Source organism: Pelecanus crispus, chromosome 1 (assembly GCF_030463565.1).
Source record: "Pelecanus crispus isolate bPelCri1 chromosome 1, bPelCri1.pri, whole genome shotgun sequence".
Taxonomy (NCBI): Eukaryota; Metazoa; Chordata; class Aves; order Pelecaniformes; family Pelecanidae; genus Pelecanus; species Pelecanus crispus.
Genome location: NC_134643.1, coordinates 28,739,737 through 28,764,723, shown reverse-complemented (window position 1 = coordinate 28,764,723; position 24,987 = coordinate 28,739,737). Strand labels below are relative to the sequence as shown.

Below are 24,987 nucleotides of genomic sequence, written 5' to 3'. Positions count from 1 at the left end.
GCTCACTCTCCCTCTCTGGGTTTTACTGACTTTTTATCTAAAAGCTGATTATGATTGAAATAACAAGCAGGAATTTATTAGCACATTTTGAAAAATCTATTTTTTTCTTCTCTTAAAGAAGGTACAAAGCTTGTTAGATACAGTCTATAACTGCCAAGAGTTTTGAGTGGCCTGTCTGGCAGCTGTACTTCAGTCCCTGATTTATGTTACAGTGATACTCTTACCGAGTTGTCCCTTGCCTCCATACAAGACTATAATCTTTGATTCCTAACAACTACTCCCTCCGAGGCTTTGGGCAGGTAGGACTGTGGCTTGTGTGCCTGGATTTGTTCAAGCTTCAAAGTTTCCAAAGATAAAATAGAAACAGATGCTCACAGCAGATCTGTGACTGTATCTTATGGCACAGCATTTCTCTCATGGTCGGCCACATGCTGCCTGCTTAGGTTATGATGCTCTCTTAGATCCTAAGATTTAAATTCTAAACCCTTTAGAAAGTGCTGTGTGCCTAAGAGCCTGAGAACAGCTAAAACCAAAGCTGGCTCACCTGTACTGCCTGTCTGCCATCTCCAGCATTTGGAGGCAGTGGTCCATGCCAGGGCCAGCGTGTCAGTGCAGAGCAAGAGTTCAGTGATAACTTCCTCAGCATTCCGTCCCTGGCTCCCAGGATTCCCACCTGGGCACTGCTGCAAGCGCCTGCCAATGGAACAAGTACAGTGACAAACGCACTGTGGAGCCTATGTAAGGAGGAACGGTCCGGGCTGTGTGCTGTGAACGTAGAGTTCACGAAGACCTGTGTTTATGTTCTGGTTTCTCTGTGACCATCTGTTTATCTTCCCAAGTGCTTGTGACCATTACGTGTTCACATAGCCCTTCTGCCTTCTCCTCATCAGACTGCTTCGTTCTTCCTTGTTGATGTCTCCTAGAAGAGCCATTAGATTGTTTTGCCACAGACTTTTGTGTGAACTTGTCTCAAGTGGTCACCAGCTACGTTCCCACTTCATTTCAGTGTGGCTAGGGTCAGCTTCTTCCATATGACTGCTCTAGATGCTTTAACAACACAGCTGAATTTAGGGGAAGCCCCAGTGCAGAATGCATTGGAGTATCCTTTGGAAAGGAACATTTTCTCACTGTGCCAGAAGGTTTATCTTCTGGTTTTCCCCTATGGGATGGTTTAAAGGGGGGGAAAAAAAAAGTATGTCTTGTCTACAGACAATCCCATGGAGACAGAAGTCAGTTCAATTATATAAAGAGCTCAAGAGAACTTAAAAATGAAAAAGTACTGTGGGAGGGAGAGTGCGGAGCCCAGCCTGAACCTCTTTGCAGCAGGTAGACTCCTAAGAGGCCTTCCAGAGCCTGCTGGCTCCTGGCCGGCCCATCAGAACCTGCTCAACAGCTCGCTGATGCTGTCAAAAATGTGAACACAATCCCTTCACGTGTTGCTGATTGGGCCTAGCTGTAGTAAAAGTTAATAAATAACCTGGTTTTTTTCCCCTAGAGATTCAGAAGAGCTTTCAGCACTGGCATAAAACACAGAGACACCAAGTAATACAGAAAGGGCAAAGATCGTTCATTCACAATTTCTGGTGCAATCAACATTACAAAGTACTGCCAAATTTTTCAGAACCCCTTTGATTTGCTTTTGTTTCAGGTGGTATATAGATGTTGGGGTGATTCCAGTGCAACTGCACCATACACTCATTTTACATACTCATTATAAGCATGTGTGCCTTTACAAATTTTACAGTCAAAACCTTTTCCCTACTTACATGAAAGTCTTTTCCAGGTTTATGTGGTTTCCTGAAATATGTGTATTCTTACCCAAGAATGTAATTTCTCAGTGAAAGTACCACGAATATATATTTATGTATATAATTTCAATTATAAGGGGTTCTTTTAGGCTGTGGAGTGATTTTCCAAGTACCGCTCTGTAAATAATCATTTTTTCTCATTTGCTAGCTGAACCAAAAGCCTGAAAATAAAATTAATTCGGAATCAGCCCAAGCCAGCCAAGCAAAACAAAACGCAGTTCAGTTGGGGAAAAAAATCCTAAAAGGGATAGGATTCAGCTTCCTGGAGTTTGTTTGGTTATTTTTAACATTTTTTTAAATTAAACTCAGTAAATTCTTTTCGAAACGTTACTGGGAAAACAAGGAAACCTGCTTTTCCTCACTTTCCCTTGACTGCAGAGGGAGCTGGGGAAAGACGAGGTGAGCGTACACTGACTGCAGCATCCCTGTTACGTGGCTGAAGTCAGATGGGATGGAGCTGAGCTCCTGTTTTGGGGCTTTTTTTGCAGAAGTCAATTTAAAGGAATGCTCCTAACAATTTTAAAAGCCTTTAAAAGGAGTAATTTGATGTAAGGTTCTTTGGATTAAAAAAAAAAACAAACCACAAAACAAAAAAAACCAAAAAACACCCAACCCCAAAACCCCGAACAATTCAAGATTGAGATTTTTCACCTCCTGTAAACCAGGTTTTTAAAGCGATTGGCCGGACTCAGCACGAATTTGTGTCAAATTTAAGCTCTCGACTGTCAAATTTAAGCTCTCGACAGGCCGCGGGGGGGGGGGAGCGGGCCGGCCGCTGGGTCGAGCGGGCCCCGCTGCTGCTCGGGGCGGGAGGGCGCGGGCAGGCGCCTCCCTCGGGGTGCGAGGGGCGGGCGGCGCGGGCCGGGGGGGCCCGCAGCGGGCCTGCCCGCGCCTCGCCCCGGGGGCGGTGCCGAGGGCCGGGGGCGCGGTGCCGAGGGCCGGGGGCGGTGCTGAGGGCCGGGGGCGCGGTGCTGAGGGCCGGGGGCGCGGTGCCGAGGGCCGGGGGCGGTGCTGAGGGCCGGGGGCGCGGTGCCGAGGGCCGGGGGGGTGCTGAGGGCCGGGGGCGGTGCGCTGAGGGCCGGGGGCGGTGCCGAGGGCCGGGGGGCAGCCGTTACCGGCGGCGCGGGGCCCTTGACGTGCGGCTGACGCCAGGCTGACGCGGCGCGCTCTCCCTGTGCGTTGCAGATCTTCGAGTGGTGGTACTTCCGCAAGTACGGCACCTCCTTCATCGAGCAGGTCTCGGTGAGCCACCTGCGCCCCCTGCTGGGCGGGGTGGACAACAGCGCGCCCAGCGCCGCCAGCGCCGCCAACGGGGACGCGGACTCCGGCCGCCAGAGCGTCTCAGGTGAGGGGCGGCGGGCGGCGCTCACCCCTCCGCCGGCGGGGGCTGCCGCCTCTCCCTCGGCTTCCGAGGCGGTGTAAAGCGGCAGCTTTGCCTCCTCGGGTTCCCCGGTCGCTCAGCGCGGGGGAAAGCCGCCTTCCCGTGCCCGAGGAGGGACGTGGCGGGCGGTCGGTGAGCCCTGGGGCCGGCTGCGGGGCGAGGCTGCCGGGGGGGGGCCGAGCCGCAGCTGCCTGGCATGGCCGCCGAGGGCAGCCAGCCCTCCCGCCCAGAAACACCCCGCATTCACCGCACCCGGGGCTGCCACCTCCGCTTTCGCCCGGGCCCGTGGTGGCGGCGGAAGCTGGGCAGCCCGCCCTAGGCCCGCGGTGCAAATATCAGCCCCTGCGGAGCCGCCAGGCCAGATGAGGCTTCCTTTAAACTTGTTTTGCTGTCAAATAAAAGGCAGAGCTTCATTAATTGCTCTGGCTAGTTCTACCTTTCCAAATTCATGCGGTGCCCATTGCTCGGGCTGCGTTGCCAAGGCATCTATTTCTCCCTTGTTCTGGTAGCCCTGCTAAATTGCACGTGCTCTTTCTCCAAGGTGTATTTTTATTTAAATTCTTTCGAGTAATAACAACATTGTTTAAAAAAAAAAATTCAGAAAAAGATGTCGGGAATACCCATCTGCTTTTGCATCGCTTCGTTTTTTAGGTAATGTAAGTAGCACGTAAACAACATTTGGATTTCACTTCAGTGAGTGGAAGCACAGTGGCTTTTAATAGCTTAAGGGCTTGTTCTGTTCCTGACTCTGCTACCGATTTAATTTGTGACTTTGGGCAAGTCATAACACGGTCGGGTTTTAAAAAGAGGCCTCCAGTTTAGGGGGCCTGATTTCAGGCATTTAGGGCTCGATTTTTGTGAGCTTCCAGGCATTCACGGCTCCCGTGAGTTTCAGCGCAAGGAGTGGGTGCTGCAAATCTGGCTGAAGGTGCCTGACCCTAAGTCATTCAAGCCTTTAAGGTTGACCTTGACATTCTGGGGTCTCTTTTCTAATGCATATGATTATTCTGAATGGACATATGATTGAGGAGGTGTTTTGAGAGTCTTACGTGAGCGGTATAAAAGCATGGGTTGTAATTGTTGTTATGCATTTATATATTACTGCGATGAATCCCCATTTATTTCCTCTGGTGAAAAAGATAGTGTTAAATCAGAAGAAATCAGGGTGATGGAGGGCAGGATGTCAGTTTTGAGCTGAGGCAGCTTGAGTCCTGTTACAGCTCTGCTGCAGGAGGACTGTCCCTGCAGGTCACTTGGTTTAGTCACAGGGTTTGGGATTCTGCTGAGGCACTTTGAGTTGGGTGCCTGGTTGCCCAGGGACGGTTCCTCTGAGAGACAGGCCAGTCTGCCTTCTTTGTGGACTGAAGAGGAGTCCCAGGGGAACTTGTCTCCCTGCTTGGGTGGCTCAGCTCCTTGGGGGCGATGAATTGAAAACTTAGCCCGTGAGTGATGAAGATGCCAAAATACTATTGCTTCTGGCTTGAGTTGGAGATACTCACTGTTAAAGTCAGGGCAGGAGCATCTCGGCTTGTGTTCCTCATCTGTAAAATGAAGGTTACCAGTTTCAGCCCTAGTTTGGCATACAGGCCATAATCTTAATATTGGAAATTAATTTAGCTTTCATTAGGGATGTGGCCCTAGAATCTAGTAAGGTTTAATTAAATTTAGTTCCTCTACAGGCTTTTAAAATATATCAGAATTAACAAGTGAAGAAAAGTGAATGAAAAAAAAACAAATTCAGTTACGGATAAAACATTGTTTAGCAGCTAAGGTGCCTCTGTCTGTACCTGGCAAATTTTATTTCTGCTGTTCAGTGTTTATGAAGACAAGCAAACAAAAATTAGCTTTGAAGTCACAAGTTAAATAAAACAGGTGGCCTCAAAAAACCTTGCTCTGTGCTGAGTATTTCTACTTAGGGAAGCCTCCATATCGCATGGCAAATTCAGCTGTTGTCATTCCCATCTGAGGAGAGGCTGAGAATAGCAGCACTGCGGGGTCCAGGATATTAGATTTGGGTGAACTGGCAGAAAGCATGAGATGGCTTGGAAACACCTGGGTGCACTCAGCAGTGTGCTCAGTCACACTTCAGCAGCTCTGAAATAACTCCTATTGTTTTAAAGCAGAAGGCACAGTATTTTGACTAAGGAGGTTCACCCAAGCATCTTGACTTTTCTGATATAAAAAAGTAGTCGAGGAGTGAGTTTGCTTTCAGAGCGTTGGCACTCGAGTCTATGAGTTGGGACTCTCACAGTGTCTCTGGATAGCGTGTCTGTATGGATAGACTGCTACTCGTGCCTTCAGAAAAGTATCGGTGCTCAAAACTTGATCAATGAACAAGGAACTGAAAGATTAATCTTCCATAAATCCTAATTGCTTATATAAAATAAGGACATAGTTATATTAGTAGTTTGTAATGTAACAGAAAAGGCAAACTTTTCAGTTTACCATGCATCAACACTGGGATATTTCTTTCACTATCCAGCAAGGTGGAGATGGCTTTTTAACTTGGCTCGCCATGTTTTCCTATGTAGATGTTTGACTATGGTAGAATATTGCCATAGATATCTTTGTCTTCAGAAAGGTCGAAAGAATGGTTGTTGTACTGAGACCACGGTATCAGCAGATAACAAGACAAAAGCAACAAAGAGCGTATCATGTTTAACTAGCCAGACAGATGCCAAACTACCCCCAGGACAGGAGGTGGTAATAAAATCCCTTCTTCACCTCCCCTTTTTGTTCCCCAGTTCCCCCTTTCCCTGCTACAGTGTTGGAGTACTGCATACTTTGGATAAAGTATAACCACTTAAATTTAAATAAGATGAGCAGAAAGAATGGTGTCACTGTGATCAAATAGTTGTTGCCTAATCTTGTTGGTTGCAAATAGAGTAAGCCAAGGCATTGAATTGTACCTATGGAACTGAGAAAGCTGATGTTTATTTAATATTTACTATCGTTTTAAAGGCATATTATGTAAAAACTGTCAGATTGAAACTTGTCAAACAGCCGTACCCTCTGGCTGCACAACAGAATGGCTGAATGTCGATCGAGCACTTCTGCTGAGTAAACTAGTGGAGCTTTCTAATATTAGCTACCTGCTGAAGTGGTTAGTTGAAAGATGCAGATGTATAATCAATGCTCTCTTCCCAAACATCTTCCCTTTCCCGTGTCTCTGTTTCATGCACGTGTTAGGTGATGCAGGCACCAAGCTGAGGGCCCACCTCCTATGCTCCTTGACTAGTTTTTGTGTAGCTGTGGGTGTCATCATGTTACTGCAAATAACTTATGTAAAATGCTTTTTCTCTCCATGCCACTTAAGCCTCATACTCAGAAGTGGGAGCTAGGTCCATGGGAAAACAGAAGGGCTTGACTTGCCATTCTGTATTTCTGTCTCTTTCTTTAATGGAACAGGCGTGAAGAGAACAGGCGCATACTTACCAGTGTTGTATAAAGTAGGGTAGATAACCTGCTGACTCGATATCCCACCAGAAAACTGTTGCTGTGATCTCTTTAGAAACGATGTCACAGAATTTCATAGGGGAAAATGTGCTGGTTGACTTTTGGTGGTGGAAAGCAGCTGGTAAAATGCTGCAGGGCCAACACTACTGATGAGTTTTTGCAGAGCACCATGCAGCGGTCATCCAGTAGCAGATTTGTGGTGCCTCTTAGTGAGTCTTTATTGCAAATACTAGGTTTGACTCTGGTCTCACCTTCACTGGAGTGAATTGTCTTTGTTGAAATGAAGAGAACAAATCTGATGTTAAATTAAAGGAAGAAAAGCCAGAATCAAGACCTCACCTTTCCAAAAGCTATAGAAATTGATTTCTGTGATTTTTTTTTTTTTTTTTGAGTTCTGTTCAAAACTACATTGTTGTGGATTGTCTTATGTCTTCCTACCTGTAGTGTGAAGAATTTGCATTTTTTGTGCCCCCCGAGAGAAATGTATGAAATGATAAGTGTTCCCAAACCTTTGCAATGCAATGAATTTTTCTCTGCCAATCAATTTCAGCATCCTTTGTCAACCCCGGGATGCTTATAACTTAAGTAAGGTCAGCAGATGTTGCTATGGATTTTTTTTTTTACTTGATGAGCTAAGGAGGAATTAAACTTGGCAACTGTAGCTGAGATTCTCAGTGATTTACAGTATTAACTAGACAGTAAAGCTTTTCTGTAGAAATAGCAAGTCCATAGGGACTTGAGTTAATTGCTATTTTTCAATGCAATAACCCAGTGTGATCCCTCTTCAATTCTGCATTATGGTAAATGTGAGTCCTGGCACTAATCAGTATTCTCTTTTCATCTGGCATTTGGAGCCCTGTTAGTGAGTATTTGTCTGGAATAATAACATTTGTTGACACTAATTTATAATGAAATTATTACTTTAAAAGGGCAAAACAGTCTGGTTACCTGCATCTCTATGTTCTTGATTTCTTTTTTCCATTTGCACCTATAAAACCTAAAAGTTATTTGATAAGGCTCATTAGAAGGTAACTGATGTTTCTGATTAAATCTCAGGTACCAATGTAATTTGGGAGGGATTCATTGTTGTGTGTTTCTGTTTCTGACAGAATGCAAAGTCTGGCGAAATCCTTTAAATCTGTTCAGAGGAGCTGAATATAATCGGTAAGTGCTACGGTGTTACAGTTTCAGGCATAGTGCAGGGTTAAGGACCTTAATTGTACTTTTTCCATTAATCTAACTCAGAGATGGAAAAACAAAAACAACTGTGGACACATGTGCTCATGCCAGGTTTTTCTGTCATTTGTAAAATCTTTCTGAATGAAAAAGAATTTAAATTCATGCTCATGCACTTGTTATTTCTGCAAATTTTGTTGATCTTATTAAAAAAAAAAAAATGGAAAACCTAAGTGCGGTGTACCTGGTACTGCTAATACAGTAATTCTGTTCAAATCAGTTATAGCAAACAACCTAATGAATTATATCTAGGTTTCATGTAGTCTTAATGTTTGAATATGTGTGTTACCACTTCCAGTGTGTACTTTCCAACATCCTCGTTAGCTTAGGTTCAACTACTGTCACTGCATCCCCGTACAGTGAAATGCAATGTATGTTGGTTAGGAGATTGGCTGGGTGAACTTAGCAGGCTATGCCCATCTCTAACATCTAGGATTGTCTTCTAGATTCATTTTGCCGAATGTGACCTCATTAACCAAAATGTGTCTTTGTTGGCCTGTTTGCAGGTATACGTGGGTAACAGGGAGAGAACCTTTGACTTACTACGATATGAATCTTTCAGCACAGGACCATCAGACATTCTTTACATGTGACACGGATCATTTACGACCTGCAGACGCTAGTAAGAGACCTTGTGAACAACCGTTTTTGCTGATAGGTTAATGATTGTTTTAAACTGATGCAGGAAGAATGCAGTCAGACATCAGTTCTCTTGGGTAGGTAAGGAAAGGCAAAAGTTTGATCATTCCTGGAAAGCTGTTGCTGTTGGATTCATAGCATACAAGATATGAACAAATATCTATATAGGTATAAACTATCTAATTTGTGTCACTATTTTTGTTCTACTTTCTTGCTGAAGTAATTCAAGGTACCATTTGCAAGTGTAAAGACTTGTTTTTTCCTCCTGTTTCTTGCAGTGGCTTCGAACATGTATAGCTTAATTTGCCTCCAGCTGCAGTGTAGTATGTTGTGTTACATTATTCAGGTCCCATTTAGTCTATGCTGACAGAAGGGAGAGAGCTTATGTAAAACTCAAGTCCTGTGTTTCATTCCCTGATGTAGTCAGAAGCTCTGTAAAAAAAATGGAAACAACACATTTAGAACTGAATTTGATGTAAGCAGCTTTAGTTGCATTAAGCCTTTACTATTAAGTCCACGTGCAGACTTTGGTTCTGCTGAAAATGTACGACAATGATTTTGGTCATCAGAATTTGCCTCTGAAGACACAGATCTTCTTTGTCTCTTGGGAAAGGAGAGATACCGACAGTTGGGCGCTCCATTCTGAGGGCATAATTACAAATGAGAACATACCGTGCTTTTTTGACACATGATAAACATGAATCCTATTTTCTGAACTCAGTGGGCTAATTATGAGGTGGTCTGATTAGTCTGGATGTTGTTTCCATTTAACATTCACCTAAAGCAACAGCACAGTAAGGAACTAGAATAAGAATCCCAGCTATCCTAGTATTCTTTTGTGCCCTGTGGAATCTACTTCCCCAAGAAGAGAAAGCTGCTTATCACCTCTGTATGTGACAGTGTAGATGGCGCGATACCTCAGCCAGATTTTCCCCTGGAAAAAAGTTTAATTAAATGAAAGAATAAACCTGAGTATTTGGGACAAAAGCTCATGTTGATGATGTATCTTTTGCATGATCACTGAGCTCTTTGAAATGCTCTGGAGTGAGTCAGGCTGAGATCAATAAATTCTGTGGTTATAAATGCAGAAGGTTCTCCTTGTTAATGCTGTAATGACTGATATGCCCCTGTTCTGCTTTTTTTATTGAATAGTAATGCAAAAAGCCTGGCGAGAGAGAAACCCCCAAGCCCGAATTTCTGCAGCACATGAAGCTTTGGAATTGAATGAGTGAGTGACAACAACATTAACATTTATTTCCTGTCATTTAAAAATCCATTTGATGATAGCTTAAGGCAAGGAGTTTGCTACAGTAATTTTTAACCGTGATTACAGGCCTGTCACAGGAAGGCCTACAGTGGGAGGGAAGAAGCACAGCTGCATGTTGTGCTAGCCACCCAGAAGATCCTTAGGGCAGTGATGACAATGGGAGTCTTCCAACTGATGTCAGTGAGCTTTGCATCAGCATAGCGAAGTGTTAATTAAGTTGCCTCCTGATGAGCATATGAAATATGCATTTATGGGATGGAGAGTTCTCTTTTGGATTTCTCAGTCATCCTGAACAGAGGCAAGAAAGAAGGGACTCATAAACACCTTCTGAAATATTCATTTCATAGTGTGAGAGAATATGATGTAATTTTCTGGGACTTTCGGTCTTTGAGTCCGTTATTTATTTTCTGAATGAGAAGTGTAGTATTCTGAAATCCCACAATAAACTCAATGCTGTGATACTTTACTGGCCTGGCAAACTGTATAAATGTTGCCAAAGTGCATGAAGTGGAGAGAGTCCCTTAGGTTGCTGTCAGAGATTACTGCATTCTAGAATTCCATAAACTGGTGCCTTGTGGATTGTCCTTCACGTGTTTCATCAGAAGGAGAAAAAGAATTGTTTGCTTCTGGACAGCAGTTTAACTGAGGGATCATGTAGCATAAAAGGCTTTTGCAGAAGCGAGCTATAAGCCTCTCCTGTGCTACTTGCTTATCACAGAAAGGCTGAGGTTGGCAGGGACCTCTGGAGGTCATCTGGTTCAACTCCTCTACTCAAGCAGGCCCACCTACAGCACATTGCACAGGACCATGTCCAGATGGCTTTTGAATATCTCCAGGGAGGCAGACTCCACAACTTCCCTGGACAACCTGTGCCAGTGTTTGGTCACCCTCACAGCAAAAAAGTGTTTCCTGATGTTCAGATGGAGCCTCCTGTGTTTCAGTTTGTGCCCATTGCCTCTGGTTCTGTCACTGGGCACCACTAGAAAGAGCCTGGTTCTGTCCTCTTTGCACCCTCCCTTCATGAAGGTATTAATAAACATTGATGAGATCCCCCCCGAGCCTTCTCTTCTCCAGGCTGAACAGTCCCATCTCTCTCAACCTTTCCTCATACATGAGACGCTCCAGTCCCTTAGTCATCTTCATGGCCCTTTGCTGGACCCTCTCCAGTATGTCTGTGGCCCTCTTGTACTGGAGAGCTCAGAAGTGGACACAGCACTCCAGGTGTGATCTCACCAGTGCTGAGTAGAGGGGAAGGATGACCTCCCTCGACCTGCTGGCAACACTCCTCCTAATGCAGCTCAGGATACTGTTAGCCTTCTTTGTGGCAAGGGCACATTGCTGGCTCATGTTGAACTTGATGTCCACCAGGACCCCAAAGTCCTTTTCTGCCAAGCTGCTTTCCAGCTGGGTGGCCCACATCAAGTTCTGGTGCTTGGAATCTTGTTTTCACCTGGATGTGTTGTTTCCTGTTCCTCAGCTGATGACTCTCTGTGAAATGCAACTAGAGGCAGCTGCAGCCCAATTCTGTATAAAGAAGAATCTTATCAGCAATGTGCTTTGTATCAGAAAGAAGGTAACAGGCTATATCCCCCCTAACTTCAGCTGCTGAAAACGTGGCCATTGAGTTTAAAGTAGTCACCTGAGCTCCATCTATAGTAATGAGAGAGGCACCTCCGTTCAGCAGTTTACCCTATTCTTAGAGAGATGATTCATAGAATCATAGAATGCTTTGGGTTGGAAGGGACCTTTAGAGGTCATCTATCCCAACCCCCCTGCAGTGAGCAGGGACAGCTTTAACCAGATCAGGTTGCTCAGAGCCCCGTCCAACCTCACCTTGAATGTTGCCAGGGATGGGGCCTCCACCACCTCTCTGGGCAACCTGGTCCAGTGCTTCACCACCCTCATGGTAAAAAATTTCTTTCTTATGTCTAGTCTAAATCTATTCTTCTTGAGTTTAAATCCATTACTCCTTGTCCTGTCACAACAGGCCTTGCTAACAAGATTCTCCCCATCCTTCCTGTAGGCCCTCTTTAAGTACTGAAAGGCCGCAATAAGGTCTCCTCACAGCCTTCTCTTCTCCAGGCTGAACAACCCAACTCTCTCAGCCTGGCCTCGTAGGAGAGGTGTTCCAGTCCTCGGATCATTTTTGTGGCCCTCCTCTTGACCCTCTCCAACAGGTCCATGTCCTTCTTGTGCTGAGGGCCCCAGAGCTGGACGCAGTGCTCCAGGTGAGGTCTCACCAGAGCAGAGCAGAGGGGCAGAATCACCTCCCTCGACCTGCTGGCCACGCTGCTTTTGATGCAGCCCAGGATACGGTTGGCCTTCTGGGCTGCAAGAGCACATTGTTGGCTCATGTCCAGCTTTTCATCCACCAGTACCCCCAAGTCCTTCTCCGCAGGGCTGCTCTCAATCTCTTCATCCCCCAGCCTGTATTGATATTGGGGGTTGCCCCGTCCCAGGTGCAGGACCTTGCACTTGGCCTTGTTGAACCTCATGAGGTTCACACAGGCCCACCTCTCCAGCTTGTCCAGGTCCCTCTGGATGACATCTCATCCTCCTGGTGTGTCAACGGCACCACTCAGCTTGGTGTCATCTGCAAACTTGCTGAGGGTGCACTCGATCCCACTCTCTATGTCATTGATGAAGATGTTAAATAGCACTGGTCCCAGTATGGACCCCTGAGGGACCCCACTTGTCACCGGTCTCCATGTGGACATCGAGCCATTGACCACGACCCTCTGGATGCAACCATCCAGCCAATTCCTTATCCACCGAACAGTCCACCCATCAAACCCATCTCTCTCCAATTTAGAGAGAAGGATGTTGTGGGGGACTGTGTCAAACGCTTTACAGAAGTCCAAGTAGATGACATCCATTGCTTTTCCCTTGTCCACTGATGCAGTCACTCCTTCATAGAAAGCCACTAAGTTGGTCAGGCAGGACTTGCCCTTGGTGAAGCCATGCCGGCTGTCTCGAATCACCTCCCTGTCCTCCATGTGCTTGAGCATAGCTTCTAGGAGGATCAGTTCCATGATCTTCCCAGGCACAGAGGTGAGGCTGACAGGTTGATAGTTCCCAGGGTCCTTCTTTCTTCCCTTTTTAAAAATGGGCACAACATTTCCCTTTTTCCAGTCAGCAGGGACTTCACCTGACTGCCAGGACTTTTCAAATATCATGGAGAGCGGCTTGGCAACTACATCAGCCAATTCCCTCAGGACTCTGGGATGCATCTCATCAGGTCCCATAGACTTGTATACATTGAGGTTCTTCAGGTGGTCTCAAACCTGATCTTCCCTTACAGTGGGAGGGCCTTTACCCCTCTGGTCCCCATCTTTTGGTCCATAGATTTGGGAGGGGTGAGGAGAGAGGTTGCCGGTGAACACTGAGGCAAAGAAGTTGTTGAGTACCTCAGCCTTCTCCTCGTCCGTTGATACAAGTTCACCTTTCTTGTTCATCAAGGGGGGTACGCTTTCTTTAACCTTCCTTTTCTGGTTGATATACCTGTAGAAGCCCTTCTTGTTATTCTTTACGTCCCTTGCCAAATTCACCTCCATCCTCGCCTTGGCCTTCCTGACCCCCTCCCTACACAACCGGGCTGTTTCCCTGTATTCCCCCCAGGACACCTGTCCCTGCTTCCACTGCCTGTGCAGTTCCCTCTTACTCTTTAGTTTGACCAGCAGGTCTCGACTCAGCCATGCTGGTCTCTTCCCTCCCTTGCCTGATTTTTTACACTTGGGGACTGATAGCTCTTGTGCTCTATGGAAGGTGTCCTTAAAGATCTGCCAGCTCTGTTCCATTCCTCTGTCCCTGAGGACCGTTTCCCAGGGGGTCCTTCTGACTAACTCCTTGAAGAGCTGGAAATTTGCTTTTCTAAAATTTAGGGTCCTGACTGTACTCCTTGCTTTTCCCATATCCCTCAGGAGCGTGAACTCCACCAATGCGTGATCATTGCAGCCCAAGCTGCCTCCAGTCTTGACATCACCGATGAGCTCAGTTGCATTGGTGACCATCAGATCCAGTATCGCGTCCCCTCGGGTAGGGGTGTCTATTACCTGGCTTAGGAAGTTGTCGTCTATGCATTCCAGGAATCTCCTGGATTGCCTACAGCTCGCCGTGTTGCTTTTCCAGCAAATGTCGGGGTGGTTGAAGTCCCCCAGCAGGACAAGAGTCTGCAAGCGTGAAGCCTCCTGGAGCTGGAGGAAGAAGGCTTCGTCAGCAGGCTCCCCTTGATCAGGCAGCCTGTAGTAGACACCAACCACAAGGTTCCCTTTGTTGCCTCTGTCTCTGACTCTTACCCATAAGCTTTCGACCTGCTCGTGGCTATTCTTCAGGGACAGCTCTTCACGCTGTATTGATTTCTTTACGTAGAGGACAACGTCTCCGCCCCTCCTTCCTCGCCTGTCCCTTCTTGTGAAGATGCTCCTTGATGGAGGCAGAGGGGCACAGATAGTTAAGAGATCTAAATTAGACAGCTAAAAGCTGGATGAGGTGACTCCCACCATGCTTTTCACCTTTCATTGTATTCCTAAAGCTGCTTTCCTGTTTTGGGGGTATTTTGGGTTTGGGGTTTTTTTTGGTTTTTAATCTGTACAATTACATTCATCACCTGTTCTTGCCATATTGCAAAGTGTTATAGGTCTGTTGATTCTTTTCATACCATTACAGTAATGGAGACATTTTCTGTTAAAACAATAGAGCATAAAACTAGTCTTGGTTTCCAGAAGGAGTTTTAGTGATGTAGGCCATGATTGCTTAGTGAGATGGTGCTTTACTTTCTGGGGCAGTTATCAGTACGTTTACTCAAGTGGCTGAGTGATACAGTACCTACAAATGAGAGTCATCATCTGGTTGCCAGAATAGTTCATCAGAAAGGTGTATGGACAAAACTCCATTGCGTCTGTATTTGGTACATCCTTGCCAGTCTGCATGTGTTTGCATAGCTTTTACTTCATGCAACTTTCTCATGGTTTTTCCTCTGATATTTTTGCAGGTGTGCTACTGCCTATATTCTCTTGGCCGAAGAGGAAGCGACAACAATTGTAGAAGCAGAAAAGCTGTTCAAGCAAGCTCTGAAAGCTGGAGAGGGCTGTTACAGGCGCAGTCAGCAGTTACAGCACCATGGTGCGCAGTATGAAGCCCAACACAGTAAGTTTCTTTGGAGAGAGAAGTTCCAGGGAGTTCTTTGTTTTTTGGGGTTTTTTTCCCCTCTCAGAACTGTGTACTCAGTATTTAACATTGGCTGGGATATGGCCCTAGAGCCAGATTATTCTGTTTCAGTGTTTTTGCTTGATTCTGTTGCTGAGCTAGCGATGCTCAGATTACAGATGCGCCTTTTCTTTGTCGTGGCAGAAAATATGTACTTAACAGAAGAGAAAAGGTAGCAGAGCCAAAAGAGATCTGATATTCAGAAAATGCTGGATGCTGTTTTAGGAAGTTGCACTGAAGTGCCTTTAGCCGTTTTGAAAACTTGGGCTAATGTTGTGAAAAGGCAGTAAAGAATGATAGAAACAGGAGTGAAGTGATGCTTTGCCAGCTTTTTTCCCTGCAGCTGTCAGGATAAATATGTACATGGTTCTGTGTAAAAGTTAATGAGACCCATTAACCAGTGTGACATTTGAAAAGTTAGTTGCATACATTAAGAAAGGTCACAGAAACATAAAAATTAACAACTGGAATAATACAGTGCTCTAATTGAAAGTCTAGACTTTTTTTTTTTTTAAATTTTGAATAAGCAGATATTGGTTAATAAATATCAGCGCTTGGCTGCTGCGTTGGTATTTATTAGATGCTTCTTAAACCTAAGAAAATACATGAGGGTTCACTGCCAGTCAATGAACAAAAAGATAAATAAAGCAAATAGTCTAGGTTATTTCTAGTCTACAATGGATACCTCAGGCAAAAATAGTACCGATGAATTACGTAAGTACAAGCACTAACATACTTTGGGCATCTTCAGGTTTCTCAGGACCTGAATTCACAGCCTCTGGCTATCTCACATAATTTGAAGATTGCTGATACAAATTGTACATAGTGAAATTGTCTGTGATCTCTGGTTTCAAAAGTGTACACAAGTCTATACCTGAAAAGCTGAGCTTTTGTAAAGCTTGGGGGTAGTATTTTAAACATTTGTTGGTTATAAAATGATATTTAGGATGATTTGCTTGTTTTTGGGGAAAATAAGAATACAGAGCTGCTAAGCCCTTGAAGCAGTTTTCAGGCTCTAGCAGGCTTACAGTTGTCTGTGAAACCTTAATTTGTGCGCTCAATCATAGAATCTGTCCTGAGCTCAGAAAATGACAGCGATTCTGTGAAAAATATACAATAAGAGTGATTTAACACTGTCACAATGCTTATGTCCAAGATAACCTGGTTAAGTTTATGCAGGAAAATGTAAGTATGGGTTTTTTTGTACACTGTGTGTGCTGGATGGCTACGGTCATCATCAAATTTTGACACCCTGAACCTTCAGTATTACAGCAGAGGAAGCAACCAGTTGAATCCCAAAATTAAGTGAATTGCCACAGAGCAGGAGGGGCTGAAAAGCAGCTGCCAGCTCTGACTGTGGCTTCAGGAGGGGCTAGATCATTGTATTTCTCTGTAGCGCCCAGCCTCCCCTTGATAATGTCAGTGTGTACCCACAGAAGTTAGAGAAGTTGCAGCCTCAGACAGTGCCTTGGACACAGGGGCTTCAAGCAGGGTTCTTTTGATTATATGCTGGACTTCCGTGTGGTTTACAAAGGTGAAGAGCTTAGATCTCTTTAGAGAGGAAGGACCATGGACAGATGTGTTGTAGTTACTCCATGGTTCTGAGATGTCTGTCATTCCATTTCTGGTCCTTGAAGTTGACTTTGGGATGAAAAATGGGCATTTCATCTTTTACAGGTGAAAAACGTTATATAATTTCTTGAACAACAGCATATTGCTCTATATTTCTGTTTATTCATGTGTTCCATCTCCTTCATACAGTATTTTATGTTAGACTGTGAATTTTAAGAGTAAATAATGACTTTGAGTACCCAACTTAACCTCTTTCAAAAGGTGCTGGTTTATAGAAGGCACGGGTAATCTTCTTTTTAAGGTGGCTCATGTTAGTCACCCCAAATCATTAGTCACCTCAGCAAATCTTGGCCTGAAAGGTTATCTTGATTTCATAGTAAGTAAATGCCTTTTGACCATTGCTTCTGAAAAGAAGCTTGGCCTGAAGTGTATACTTCTTAGTTACACTACATAAACATGTTGAAACAGATGTAACTAATAAATTGTTTATTAAATATATAAGAATCAATACAGATATAAGGAATTACATAATACAAAATGCAGCTAAAGAAATTCCTTCCCTCCCTTATTTAGTTTTTTCTTCTAAAGTCAGACCTTTCAACCTGCTGCTTAATCTATCTGAAAATTGTAATCGCAGCTTTAAAACAATTTGTAGGCACCTGGAATGTTTTCAGTGCACATCTTGTTCTTATTATGAAAGACTTGAAAATGTTAGGAACAGACTAAAATCTTTACAGACTGCATACTATACACAAAGATAATTTGTAGCAGGTGTCTTGTATTTTCACGATATGGTAATTTTATAGATGATTAGCTGTCTGCTCATTTCCTGTTGATCCAGAAGCATGTTAAGAGTTCATGTTGGAATTATAGGGAAGAGAATGAGAAATGAAATGAGTAAGAATTCTCCAAGAGAATGATTATTACAGCTGTTTAGTTTCTGTCATCTTTGCTGTTAGGGCATATTCCAGCACATGGGACTGTCATATCTGAAACATGTTAATTTGCCATCCATAATTAGCAGTGTGAGGAATTTGAAGATGATAACTGGGTAACAAGTAAAGGCTCTCTGTAAACTGGAAGTTCAGGGTAGACTTCTTCCAATCATTAAGGAAAAAGACTGCTAGAGGGTGAGGATTTCTTCTGCTACATCTCCTATTAACAAGCATGTACATCATAACTTACAAAAAAGGCAGGATATAACATGCATTTTCATGGATGCTCTTGTCTTAACCATGTATGTGAATTGGTAAATAATTTAATGCTGTGTGTGTGATCAGAGTTTTGTGCCAATGTTAACTTCATAGGGGTTCTCCTTGCCTCACTTGATTACTTGATGGTCTACACCCTATAGTGTTCTCTGTACCTCCAGATCTGCATATATTTCATAGGTGTAAGGCCAACCCATGGGTCCTTACTTATACCACTGTATATCTGGAGTAATTCCACTGATTTCAGTGATGTTATACCACATCTAAATCATCAGTATTTGGTAATTTGTTATTAAAATTATTGTGAAAGCATTGATGATAGTGAACAACAAAAAATGGCAAGAAAACTATGTTTCCTTTTGTGTTGGAATATTAAATGAATGTTTGTTTTATCTTTTTGATCTTAATGCTGTTTCTTTTTCCTCTTATACAGGAAGGGACACCAATGTGTTAGTTTATATTAAGAGGAGGCTGGCAATGTGTGCAAGAAAGCTGGGAAGGACCAGGGAAGCAGTGAAAATGATGAGAGATGTGAGTTTGGATTTGTTTCGCATGTGATACTTAGACAATAGTAGCACAGAAATGATACGCATTTGCTTACAAGTTAGCATTTGTTCCTGCTGCATGCAGCGCTGCTGATAGTCATTTTGTATGTGTAATGTACATAAAGATTAAGTTAAGAGATCATTTACAAGGTTGTGAAAGCAACACTGTGAAGTCATAAAATACTAGATGGACGGTTGCCCATACAGACTGAATTTCCCATCCTGGTACATGTGCAATGGAGTGCAGTCTTTAATTATTTGATCATGAAGTTACATAACATTTTTTCTGAAGCATGTAATGAATGCCACTAACTTAATAAACAGGTCTTAAGTATTCTGTTTCCTCCTTGCAAAGCTGCAGTTTGGTTCTGTGCATTGTTTACATCACACTATTCAGACCTGAGGACAGTGTTATTTATTCATGTAAAACCTATTACTGAAAAGTCAAAACCAAGTAATCTGTAATCAACCGATTTTCCTCTGAGATGGGGGATGATTATATCCCTGTTTTGTAGGCAGGGGACCTACCAATGGTAGTCATAAGTCAGTAAGCTACAAAGCTACAAATCTGAAACACCAAACAGTAGCTATTTTGGGGATGGCAGGAGGGGCAGCTATCCACATAAGGCACTGTATATGTTTCAAGTATGTAAAATGCTATCAAGAGATAGCTGTGAATGCCCAGCATTTCTTCAAGTGACATCCCCTGGATGCAGATTAGGAATACAATTCTTTGGGAAGGTGACTTGCCTCACCCGAGGTAGCCAGTCTGTGACAGAAGGAGGAATGGAGCCCTAGAGCTTTGCGCAGATGATGGTAAAACTGCTTACCACTTTCCTCTGTCCTCCTTTCCTACACTTCGTTTTCCAGCTCCCACAGAAGTGAGGTAGAGATGAATCTGGCAAGATCTAGAGTTCTGCAAGTTAAGCTGAAGGACCTAAATTTTAAATGCACAAAATGGAGTCCCAGACCAGAATGAAGCACCTATAAAGTGTGCTTTAGGCAGCTCAGATGAATGGTCCCAAAACCTGCCTAGTGAAAAGGAAAATTCTTGCTGCAAGTCAGCGGGAATTTTAACGTAAAAAGGCAAGTGACTTTCTCTGGAGCTTAGGCACTTGCATCAACAGCAGTAGGGCAAGTATATCTTGCAATCCAGCACCCAGCATCTTGTCCTGGAACTGGGGCACTCATGAATGTTTGTTGAAAACATTGAGCAGAGTTCATCGTAATAATGCAGGTCCTTGTCCTAAATAATCTACCAGATGGCAAGTGGTGAGTAACTTTATTTCCTGTCTCTAGCTGGGTTTTTTCAGGCATACAACTCACTCCCCGGAATCACTAGGCTCCCAGACAGAGGTGTTGAAAAAGAACTTGTCAAAACCCCAGCCATTGTACAGCTAGGAGTGTGTGAGGGAGGAACGAGAATGAAAGACCTGGTTTTGCAGTCTTGTGGTCAGCTGGGAGAACGTTGATTTCAAAAACGTTGTTTTCAGTCCAGTCAGATCCACTGCTTCTTCATGAATTTTGTTACACAGGCATTCTGGGACAAATACTGAAATGTTTGGGGACAAACATTGAAATTCTAAGTTCTGGCATTAATATACAAGAAAGATAAAATTTTGAATTTCACGTTCAGATGTCACACATCATAGTAGGTTCCAGAAGTTGCCATAATCATGGCTGCTGAATGTGTTCTGTGATTTGTAGATAGGGCTGTGTGGAACAGGTAGTCTGTGAAGCCGCCTTGTGCTGATGTCAATATGTGTGGTTAATTGTGTATGCAGAACACTGGATTCCAGGACTTGGGTGGTCTGTCTAGTCCTAGGTTTCTTATGCAAAGCGAGACCCAGAAAGCTTTGATTATAATGAATGGCTTATTCTGTCACTAGAGAGAAAATAGTGTGTTGTTCAAGTTAAGTACAGTGTGGATCTCGAAAGGGCAACAATGACAGGGAGACCCAAAGTCATCGTTTGTTAGACACTTGAAGAACAGAAAACACTCTCCTCAATAGGAACGTTTTGCTAAAAAGAAAGGACTGGATGCAAGACAAAGGAGGTATAAGGGTAGAATTTCATCTTCTAGAGCTTCAACTCAGATCAATCTGTTCTGTATTTTTCCACATACAGACACTGAACCAAATCCTCAGAACTGAATTTAGATGCCTCTAGAGCTCTTCATTCTGAGCAAGCAGAGGTGAGAATTAGCAGGTCCCTAGATGAAATATAAAAGCAGCAGTATCTGTAGGTCATAACTCCAGTACACTGGGAGCAAGAGTAGGGTCGAGTCAGTTTTGCAGATGCTTTTCTTAGACTGACTTGGAGCTGCTTATTTCTGACGAATGCATATCCTCCATTTCTTCATAGACGACATAAATAATATACTTATGAAGAAGTTTGAAGAACATGAATGTGTCATTGAAGGTTTCTATGTGATATATGAGGGAGGAGATGAATTTATTCACCCTAAAAAGAATATGAAGAATATGTTGGCTGGGGACTGCTGAATCTAGCATCAGGGGACAGAGGGTGGAGGCCCTGTTTGTGTTTGAAAGATTGAAAACAGATTTCTCAAGACATGGAACATGATGGAAATGAAGTGTTAAGAGGTTCATGACACCATCTGGGAAATATGATTGGGATGTAGTGAGTCTTTGCCACTTTGAAAAAAATAAAGTATTTGAGAGTGTTTAATTCATTGCATATATGAAGCCATCTTGAGGACATTACTGATGGTTTAGATAGTCTTACTTGAATTTTATGTAAGAAAAGACTGAGATCCTGCTTAAAACACCTTAATGGAAAGAAAATGAGTTGTTGGTGACTTAAGATTTTGATTTTATGGCTATATACACTGCTGATAAGAAAATCATATTCTTTAATTTTATATTAAAGATATTTCAAACTAGTTTTTTAAAAACTTTGAAAATGGGGGGTTCAATTTAAAAAAATGGGTAGGAATTTCTGTTGCTTCTGTGATTGATTGTGAGATAGTATTTTGTTGCTGGCTTTGCTGCTTGGATGTCATTCATTTAGCTGAGTTGAATTAATGAGAATTACGAACCTGTAATTTTCATGGAAGCAAGTAATTGAATCATACATAGGTGTTCCTTTTGCTTGTGTTTCTGATGATAATTATTTACTATATTTTGCTATAGAAACCAGCAGCTGTCACTATTTGTATATATTGAGTTAACTTATGATCTCATTTTGATTAGTGTATTGTTGGAATAACTCCAGTCTAGTCAACAGAGTTATTCCAGTTTTATTCCTGTTTATACAGAGCATGATATGGTCTGTGAGGGAACTAGATCTCTTTTACTGTCCCTGAGGAGACAGTCTACAGTGCTGGTTGTTTTATTTGTTTTGCTGATTACGTTGGGAGGATTTAAACTAGTGTGCTCTAAATGGCGTTGGAAAATTTTGTATGTGCAGAGGTGAAAGGCCTTAATGGTGGCTGTGGGGAATCTTCAGTATCCCTTCATGTTGAATCTTTGTTGTGGACAATGTTACAAGCCAAGTAGCTGCATGCTGGTGAGCAAGGGTGGCCTTTTGTACCACTTCCTCTCTGTCTGCTCTTCGCTGATTCCCTCTGTCCTGGTTTCGGCTGGGATAGAGTTAATTTTCTTCCTAGTAGCTGCCATAGTGCTGTATTTTGGATTTAGTATGGAAATAATGTTGATAACACAGTGATGTTTTAGCTGTTGCTAAACAGTGCTTACACTAAGTCAAGGACTTTTCAGCTTCCCATGCTCTGCCAGGTGCACAAGAAGCTGGGAGCGGGCACAGCCAGGACAGCTGACCCGAACTGACCAAAGGGCTATTCTATACCATATGATGTCATGCTCAGTATAGAAACTGGGGGAGTTGGCCGGGGGGCAGCGATTGTTGCTTGGGGACTGAGTGGGCATTGGCCAGCGGATGGTGAGCAATTGCATTGTGCATCACTTGCTTTGTATATTCTTTTATTACTATAATTATTATTAGTAACATTAATATTTTATTTTATTTCAATTATTAAACTGTTCTTATCTCAACCCATGAGTTTTTCTTCACTTTTACTCTTCCAGTTCTCTCCCCCATTCCACCGGGGGTAGAGTGAGTGAGTGGCTGTGTGGTGCTCAGTTGCCGGCTGTCGTTAAACCACAACACCCTCACTATTACAATGGAAGAAAACAGAAGTGTGCTGGGTTTGTGTTTCGTGTTTTTCATTGATTAAAACCAGAGAGGATGTGGAGGGTATGCAAAGGCGCTTCTCTCTTTGCGGGCGACTGGGTCAGTGACTGCGCTACTGAATTCATGAGCAGACTGACACAGTATTTCCCTTGACTGGATCACTGGAGTATCCAGGTGAAAATGTACTGTGCAAGAAAGTGAATTGTCAAATTAATTCAGGCTTCTTGGGATTGTTCTGGAGAATGTTTGGACTGTGCAACAAGCTGTCATTGAAGGGTGATGCATGTTTAGGAAAGAGAAGGGTGGCAGGCAGAAGGCATGCTAGCAGACAAAGTGAACGGAAGCTCTTAGTTGCTTCCTCTTTCAGAGAGAAGATGAAAGAAACTTATTCTAGAGCTTGTTTATCTCCTACCCCATGTCCCTCCAGTCCCCTGAAGACTGCTTTGTACTCTTTAACAAGTATATGTTTCTGAGACACAGTGGAGTTGCAACTTGACCCATGCTTTGCAGCTTTTTTAAAAAACAAGTGAAGTTTAGGGAGAGAAGAGACTCTATGCCTTTCCTCAGCTCTGGAGAAGGATAGGAACCAAAAGAGTTTTTAAGGGCCAGAAAAGTACACTTTATTTCTGGGATCCGTCATATCTGCTGAAAAATTACTCCAAATCACAGTAAAGGACTTAGAAGTCTACTTCTATGTACATAGCTCCAAAAACCTTGCTGAGGATATTTCAGTTGGATGTGTTTATGTGTTCATCTGTGTGCCCACCTGCAGTCTCTAAATGGGTGTTTTATGCCCCAGGAGGCACTAAGGAACTATCAGTACCTAAGCAGCTTGTATTGTTAGAGTTCTGCATTCTTATCAATGGGCTGCATGATAATGCCCTGAGCATTTAAAGTGGTTTAGAAGGTTATGTCACTTGAAGGCTTCAAAAGGGTACTAAACCATACTAAAACAATTTTAATGATATGGGTAGGTTGGGTTTTTTATCTTTTTATGACCAGCAGTATTAGTGATTTTTGCTGATACGATGGTTCTGGGTTCTGCAAATCTAGCATACTTTCTTGGCAACCTCTTCTGCTGGGCTTTGAATTAGGTTTTCTGTTCAATATTCTCTTGAATTCTGTACTCTTGTATGCATTGCAGATTTGCTCTCAGGTAATGGAAATACATAGCCGGGACAGTGTTGTACACCTTGAATTATCAAGCTGTGTGAAAGAAAGAGAGTACTAATTGCTAGTAAAGATGTTATGATCCCTAGCAACTTAGCAACACAACTTCTGCAGCTCCTTGCATCAGCAGCTACTGTCTGTCTCTCCCAAATACTTGTGTGCTTGAGGCAAGGATTAATGAGTCAGATTCTTTGGCTTGTGTTACACAGGTCAGGTTAAGCAGGCTGCTCTGCCTTGCTCTAGCTTTATTAACATCTGTAGCAGTTATTTAAAGTACCATTTATTAAAATTTGAAGGAAAAGTACTTCTTAGTTAAATGAGACCAAAAGTTATCCCATATTATTAGAGTGCTATACTTGTGAATGGTGACCTTTGCCAGTCTCCACCACAGAGTAGTATCTTCAGTTAATTCTTGTTCTGGCACACAAGCACTGCAATGATAGCAAGTGATAAATGCTGATTTTAACATTTCCATATGTCTGTATATTCAAATGTGGTTTGTTTTGTCACAGATTCACATGTTACTGGTAAGTGGGAGGGGCAGGTTGGAACATCCCTCATTTGAATGGGGTCTTAAACAAAATGGAGACTCCTGTGATTCCCCTGAAGGTGTTTATCCCTTCCCCTTACCTGCACGTGACTCGGACCCCTCACTTTTTGTCATGGCTGTGATCCTGTGCAAAATCCTGAAAACCCAGTAATTTGATGACTACTCCCTAAACCCAGTAATAATGTTTCTCATATAAATTAGGGGTTTCCAGTGTTGTGATTCTATTAACATAGAATGTAGTGTTAGAATATAGTCACATAGTCTTGGTAGGAGCCCTGGTAACTTGGACTCCTTTTTGTCTGCCCTCTTGCATCACTCCATGTTCAGAGGCTTTGTATTGTCCTTTAATTACGCTCTTCCATCTCTCTGGAATCTCCTACCCCATTTTTGAGCTACTAGATCATTTCCTCACTTTAATTTCATTTAAAAATCTACTTCTAAAAGTACAGCAAAGTTTCTGCAAAGAGTGCTTTGGGGTAATGCAAATAAAGGAATGTTTTTGAAGAGGGTTATGAGTAATGACTTTATTTTCATGCTTTATAAAGTTACTAATCTTTGATGTAACAAACATTATAATTTATCACTGTTACTACTTTTATGTGATGTGATTGTTTAGTAGTAAACATACATCTGGAACAACTTGCACTCTTCTGGTTTCATGCCACATCTGCCTTTAAAATTCTCTTTATTCCTGAAATACGTGCGTTTTTACAACACAGTCCAAATAACAGCATTTTCATAATTATATTCCTTAAAGAACTCAAGTCATACTCT

The 24,987-nt window shown here is 43.1% G+C and overlaps 1 protein-coding gene across 4 annotated transcripts in view; it reads left to right on the top strand.

The window, feature by feature from the left end:
* Window positions 1-24,987, top strand: part of ST7 (suppression of tumorigenicity 7) — a 159,775-nt gene that overhangs the window by 91,721 nt on the left and 43,067 nt on the right. For 3 of the 4 annotated variants that reach the window (XM_075727865.1, XM_075727864.1, XM_075727866.1), the window contains exons 3-8: window positions 2,994-3,153; window positions 7,755-7,809; window positions 8,388-8,503; window positions 9,673-9,748; window positions 14,778-14,932; window positions 18,209-18,306. In XM_075727865.1, the coding sequence (XP_075583980.1) occupies window positions 2,994-3,153; window positions 7,755-7,809; window positions 8,388-8,503; window positions 9,673-9,748; window positions 14,778-14,932; window positions 18,209-18,306 (660 nt within the window). The remainder of the gene's footprint in view (window positions 1-2,993; window positions 3,154-7,754; window positions 7,810-8,387; window positions 8,504-9,672; window positions 9,749-14,777; window positions 14,933-18,208; window positions 18,307-24,987) is intronic. The other variant, XM_075727867.1, reaches the window with a different exon arrangement.